The 6,662-nt window shown below is 38.7% G+C and overlaps 1 protein-coding gene across 1 annotated transcript in view; it reads right to left on the bottom strand.

Moving 5' to 3' along the window:
* Nucleotides 1-301: 301 nt before the first annotated feature.
* Nucleotides 302-6,662, bottom strand: part of LOC127447535 (bromodomain adjacent to zinc finger domain protein 2B) — a 93,294-nt gene continuing 86,933 nt past the window's right edge. Inside the window, exons 33-37 of the mRNA XM_051709484.1 lie at nucleotides 6,318-6,453; nucleotides 5,972-6,118; nucleotides 4,891-5,174; nucleotides 2,470-2,613; nucleotides 302-1,514 (exon numbers count right to left, since the gene is read on the bottom strand). Coding sequence (XP_051565444.1) covers nucleotides 1,337-1,514; nucleotides 2,470-2,613; nucleotides 4,891-5,174; nucleotides 5,972-6,118; nucleotides 6,318-6,453 — 889 coding nt within the window. The 3' untranslated portion in view covers nucleotides 302-1,336. The remainder of the gene's footprint in view (nucleotides 1,515-2,469; nucleotides 2,614-4,890; nucleotides 5,175-5,971; nucleotides 6,119-6,317; nucleotides 6,454-6,662) is intronic.

The raw sequence follows: 6,662 nt of genomic DNA, 5'->3' as shown, positions 1-6,662 counted from the left end.
CAGAAATAATTTTTACTAATTAGCCAAAGCATTTATTTTAACGTTTGAATTAAAAACAAATGTAGTATTTACTTAATATTTTCAAGTTCATGCTTAAACTAGCTTCTTCAATGTAGAAATTACTTAATCTTTTCTGCTATATTTACTTCACCACAAAATATTTTTTTCAGTGTAGACAAAACCCAAGTACTTTTACATTTATTCATTTAGCAGACGCTTTTATCCAAAGTGACTGAATCAAGTATTTTACACCCCTGAAAGGCATGAACAAAATGCAACATTAACATACTAGCCAGACTGTTTAAATCATTTTATTTGTGACATACTAGAGAAAAATAAAAATCCTACAAAACAGAGCATTGCAACATCTTTACAAAAGATAACTTCAAATATTCTGACCATAAAAAACAAACACTGCAGTAATCTAGAGAAGACGTCGTGTCTGACCGATGCATATGAAGACTGAATACTTTCACTAATTAGAATAAATAAAAACTACGTGACAGTTTTTTATTCTGGTCCCTAGATATGGCTCGGATCCCTCCTTCAATCTGTCAATTGGATTTATTTTGCCATTTTATTGTGCACCAGTTGAAAATTTGTGAGCCCAATCACTTAGAAAAGTAACAGCGCAACCAATAAGTTCCACGATTTGAGGTATAATTCATGTCTGTTGCACAAACGGTGCAGGACAAGTTGTGCACCACAGTTTAACTGGTTAAGGGTTTGTTTCAAATCATTAACCCCAAGAGCAAGCAATAGTACTTGTAATGCTTTCCTTAGCAAACACATGTGCATCAGAGCAGGATTTGAGTGGAATTCAGGTTGAGGAAGTACAGCAATATTAAACATTATATTATATTTGTAAAGATGGCCTCACTGTATTCAAAACAGATTACTTATAACCATATAATGGATCTTCTGTTGCCCCAAGAGCTCAGAACTTGTAAACAATTTAGTTTTTTTATTGGCATTCATTGAGATCTTTAAAGCAGTTTGTCTATTTTTGCATCTTTTCATGGAAAATGAAAACCATTTAAATCATAAATAATGAACAATAAATTAAATACGGTACATTTGCTATAATATTAATGTTTATTTAAAAAAAAATAACATCAAAAACAAACATATTTACAGGTAGTGTAAGGATATTTTCCCAAATGTTCTTGAATTGTTCGAGTAAACATTGTTCAACGTGTCAAACCTGGTATGAAATATCAAGTAAATGAGGTGCTTTCAGTGTCTAATGCTGGTTTATTGGATATCGTGGGTCACTGTCTAAACCTTAAAGCGTGCAAGCGTGTTACACATCTGTAATGAGAACCAGAAACCGCTCTCATGTGCCGGGACCAAGTTTTGAGGAGTTCTGCTTTAACATCTCGGTCCATCTCCTCTGGAAAAACCTTCTCATGGTGTGTCCTGCTCGTCCAATGTCTGAATTGTCCTCGTTGAATTTTTCACAGTTATCAAACACCAAGTTCACATCGATAATGAATGTCTCAAGATTCAGATACCTGCAATAAGAAAAGTAAATTCAGATTTACAGAAAACAAAAGAGTGTTTTTGCTCTCCTGCCAACATAAGAAATATTTAATAACTTTAATTCCATGTACACTTAAGTTGAAAAAAACTTTTCCATGCAATTACATTTTTTTCAACCAGAAATAATTAGTTTGAATGGATTTGATCTAATGTTGTTAAATGAACTTTATTTTATCATATCCACCGTTTAAAAATGTGTCTAAAGTTATCATTTTAATTAGATTAGAGCAAGAACCACATTATAGCGACCACGAGGAGGTTACCCCATATGACTCAACCCTCCCTAGCAACCGGGCCAATTTGGTTGCTTAGGAGACCTGGCTGGAGTCACTCAGCACACCCTGGATTCGAACTCACGACTCCAGGGATGATAGTCAGCGTCTTTACTCGCTGAGCTACCCAGGCCCACAAAAATGCATGCTTTTGGGTAAGTAGCCTAGAAAATGACTATTTTAGGCTAGGTATGCAAACTATTTTTAAACTGCTGATCAAGAAGGCCATTTTCAACGATGTGGCGATTGCAACTGGTTAAACCCTTTTATTCTGTGTGCACGTCATGTTTAGAACAATACATTAAGTTTATTGTACATCTCTCACAGGACTATTTTTTTCAATCCTAGCTATCGTGTTATTTTTTAATGTTGTTAACCGAACAGTCATATTAGATCATAGGCTAATGCAAAATGCATGTCATGTTCTATATATAATGTTGCCTACAATGATGATAATGCAAGTCAAGCACATCGCAGATAAATGCCCCTTTTTCAGCACAATTTAGCATCAGATTTGGCTGTTGAAAGTATTTTAAAATTTCCGTTTAAACGTCAGTGAAATTAGTGGTCCTGCACATCCCTAGAGAGAATGTTTTTGGAAGAACTACTCCTTTAACACTATAAGCTAGTTCTGTTTCATGTTATTGTTACCCACTGGCTGTTGGAGAGTTTATCTCTGATAGTAGAGAGGTCCATGGGCTTTTTGATGATCTTGCGGTATCCAGGGACAGATTTAGGATTGACAGGTGTCAGAAACGGCCAAGAGTCCTGATGACGTTCCAACTCACCCAAGAGCAGTCTGATGAGCCAGAAGAGACCAATCAATTATATCTGATTCATATTAACATATAACAAACAAATTCAGCAAATCACTTTGCAGCTGATGCATATCGCACACTGGTATGAGCTCCAATCAGATTGCCCGACTGCAACCCAATTTCTGAGAGTGCACGCGTGTTCATCCGTTTGTTTAAAAGACATAAATCTGATATTATAGACACTTTTGAGGAAGAACTAATTACTGGAATCGCCAAAGTTTGCCAGGTTAGTGAAATCAAATCTTTGAAAAATAATCAGAGTTTTGTTGGAGGCACTTAGTAGCAAGTAAACAAGATATTCATGAGCAGAACTGTATATTCCACCTTTTGGAGATTTATTAGTGAAATAATCTGTATTTATTACTTTTGAATGGACAAAGTCTGATCACCAAGTTGTTCCCCTAATGTGAAACTGTTGCTCCATATTTTAAATGAGCTTTTTCATGCGTTTATTATTTTCATACCATCCATTTCAGATAACTCTAAACAGCACATCAAAAAAATATTTTAGCCTATTTTTAAAATTCCATCAAACTGAATTGTGTAACTAAATTTACTTATTTTTTTTTATTTCAGTTTGTAAAAGATTACTCATTCAATTAGATGGAATTTTGTTATGAAATTAACATGCATTTTTTTAGAGAGCATAAAAAGAAAACTAACCAACTACGACTGGTCGTGACAAGGTTATTATAGATTAAATGCTTTAATTTTGTGATTTTTCACATAAAATTTTCTTTGAAAACTATTCACTTCATATTGTATATACACTGATCAGCCACAACATTAAAACCACTGACAGGTGAAGTAAAAAACATATGCTATCTCGTTACCATGGCACCTGTCAAAGGGTGGGATATATTAGGCAGCAAGTGAATAGTCAGTTCTTGAATTTCATGTGTTGGAAGCAGGAAAATGGACAAGCGTAAGAATCTGAGCGACTTTGACCAGAGCCAAATTGTGATGGCTAGACGACTGGGTCAGAGCATCTCCAAAACGGCAGATCTTGTGGGATGTTCCCGGTGTGCAGTGGTTAGTACCTACCAAAAGTGGTCCAAGGAAGGACAACCAGTGAACCGGCAACAGGGTCATAGGATCCCAAGGATCACTGATGTGTGTAGGGAGCAAAGGCTAGCCCGTCTGGTCTGATCCCACAGAAGAGCTACTGTAGCACAAATTGCTGAAAAACTTAATGCTGGCTATGATAGGTGTCAGAACACACAGTGCATCACAGCTTGCTGCATATGGGGCTGCGTAGCCGCAAACCAGTCAGAGTGCCCATGCTGACCCCTGTCCACCGCCGAAAGTGCCTACAATGGGCACGTGAGCATCAGAACTGGACCATGGAGCAATGGAAGAAGTTGGCCTGGTCTGATCAATCACTTTTTCTTTTAGCTCATGTGGACAGCCGGGTGCATGTGCGTCATTTACCTGGGGAAGAGATGGCAGCAGGATGCACTATGGAAAGAAGTCAGGCCGGTGGAGACAGTGTGATGCTCCAGACAATGTTCTGCTGGGAAACCTTGGGTCCTGGCATTCATGTGGATGCTTTGACACGTACCACGTACCTAAAGATTGTTGCAGACCAGGTACACCCCTTCATGGCAACGGTATTCCCTGATGGCAGTGGCCTCTTTCAGCAGGATAATTCGCCCTGCCACACTGAAAAAATTGTTCAGGAATGGTTTGAGGAACATGACAAAGAGTTCAAGGTGTTGCCCTGGCCTCCAAATTCCCCAGATCTCAATCCGATTGAGCATCTATGGGATGTGCTAGACCAACAAGTCCGATCCATGGAGGCCCCACCTCTCATCTTACAGGACTTAAAGGATCTGCTGCTAACGTCTTGGTGCCAGATACCACAGGACACCTTCAGAGGTCTTGTGGAGACCATGCGTCGACGGGTCAGAGCTGTTTTGGCAGCACAAGGGGGACCTACACGATATTAGGCAGGTGGTTTTAATGTTGTGGCTGATCATGTACACTGTGATAGGTCCATCGATAACTCAACTGAAAACAGTAATGAACAGCAACATTTAACTAGATAGTTTGCCAAATAAAAAAAGAAGCAATACAAACTGTAATTGGTCACTTTACATGTCAATCAAATGGTCTATTCCTCTCTAAACAGGCAGTTCTTGGCCAGAATAAGATGGAGACTGGATCTTTATGTTGATAAAAGACTATACCATACCTAGGTCTGATAACATATCTATCAGCTTACTATTATTGGTCATTTGCTGTGATCACTTTGATACCTGCACATGGCCAGGTCTTTACTGTCCTCTCCCGCTGTTTTGGGTTTCTTCACGCATGCAGGACTATCTAGCTTGGCTGTGTTTGCAGAAGGATTCTCCTCAGTTTTTCTCTTTTTGATTTCCTTTGTCACTTTTTTGGGCATGCTGTTGGCACTGCCTGAATCTTTCTCCGAGTTCTCTCCAGCCATAGATAGCTTTCTGTTACGTTTGACCTCAGCGGATTTCTTCAGTTCGCCGCTTGAGCAGTTCAAGAGCTTCTTGGTCTTCACAGACTGACTGCTCGCCTACACAGAGACAAAACCTGTTTACTGAGAAAACTCTGACCTCTCCACAGAGATCAAGCAACATAAAGGGATAGTTCACCCAGATAAGAAACATTTGGACATCATTTACTTACCCTGACAACCTTTTGACTTTATTTTGTGAACCACAAAATAAAATGTTTGGCAGAATGTCTGAGCTGCAACGCAAGTGGATTGTGATTGATACTGCTAAGCTCTGAACAGCATACACAAACAGCAGTCCACATGACTTGTGTGCTATATTCCAAGTCTTCTGAAGTCATACGATAGCTTTGTGTGAGAAAAGGAGCTACATTTTAATTATTCGTTATTCTCCAAAAATCTCCCCCTCCGCCAGAGCTCTTAAATCTCATTTGTGCTTGTGTCGATTTCAAAAATACATATTTGTATGCGACTGATGCCAAACACTAATGGTACTCACAAATCAAGGGAACAATCGGGGCAAGTTTTGACTATATGTGACCACAAATTATATTTGAGAGCTACAGCAGAGGGAAAGATTATCAGTGAATAACAACTTAAAATTCGGTATATATAATTTCGGTGCTTATAATATAGTGCACTAGTCATATGGACTACTTATGACACTTTGCAGTATAAATCACCACCCAGTTTTATTGTATGGAAAAGAGCAGCTTGGACATTCTGCTTAATGTCTCCTTTTGTGTTCCACTTGAGAAAGAAACTAAAACAACAATATGTTGTTGAGGTAAATGATAAAATCTTTATTTTTGGTGTTATCAACAGGCAGCGTTACTCAACTACTAAAAGTGCTTCACCTTTGATATGCATGCAGGACAGAACCAATCTCCGTCTGGTATGCTGCTGATCTTGGGTTTATGGCAGTAGGTGTGGCAGCCTTTATCACATCCATCACACAACAGCAGAAGCTCCTCGTTGTCTCCTTTACGGCAGATCTGACAGTACTGACCAATACAGAACAAAGACATCCAGAGATCATTTCACTAAAGTCTCAAAGAGGTAGCAACAGCACTCATCACTTTTTTGGAAATAACTAGAATGCATTCATGCAGAACATGTTCTTGCATGCAAAAGCAAGAAGAGATTTGGGGTTTGGAATGACATGAAGGTTTCATCTTTGGGTGAAGTATTCCTTTAACTCACCACTTTCATGATGGATTTCTCCCAGGCAATGGACTTCTGCAGCTGCTGTATACAGAGAGAGAGCTGACTCGCATTACGCACCGCACTTACAGCTTTACGCCACTGTTTCAAACCTGGAGCTAGATCCTCCTCAGTCCTGACAGAGAGAGAGAGAGAGAGATTAGCACACTCCAGTCAGAAATCAAATAGATAAACAATATGAATGAGGTCCAAAATTAATTTTTGCCACACCTGCATATGGTGGATTGGTTTAGAAAAATCTATTATGTCATAATTTGATTTTATTAGTTTAATATTGAAAGTCTGGGTCTGGGACAAGGCTTAAACAGTCAAATATGTATAGAA

Source organism: Myxocyprinus asiaticus, chromosome 10 (assembly GCF_019703515.2).
Source record: "Myxocyprinus asiaticus isolate MX2 ecotype Aquarium Trade chromosome 10, UBuf_Myxa_2, whole genome shotgun sequence".
NCBI lineage: Eukaryota > Metazoa > Chordata > Actinopteri > Cypriniformes > Catostomidae > Myxocyprinus > Myxocyprinus asiaticus.
Note: the sequence above shows the minus strand (reverse complement) of the source record. Positions and strands in the feature narration are given on the sequence as shown.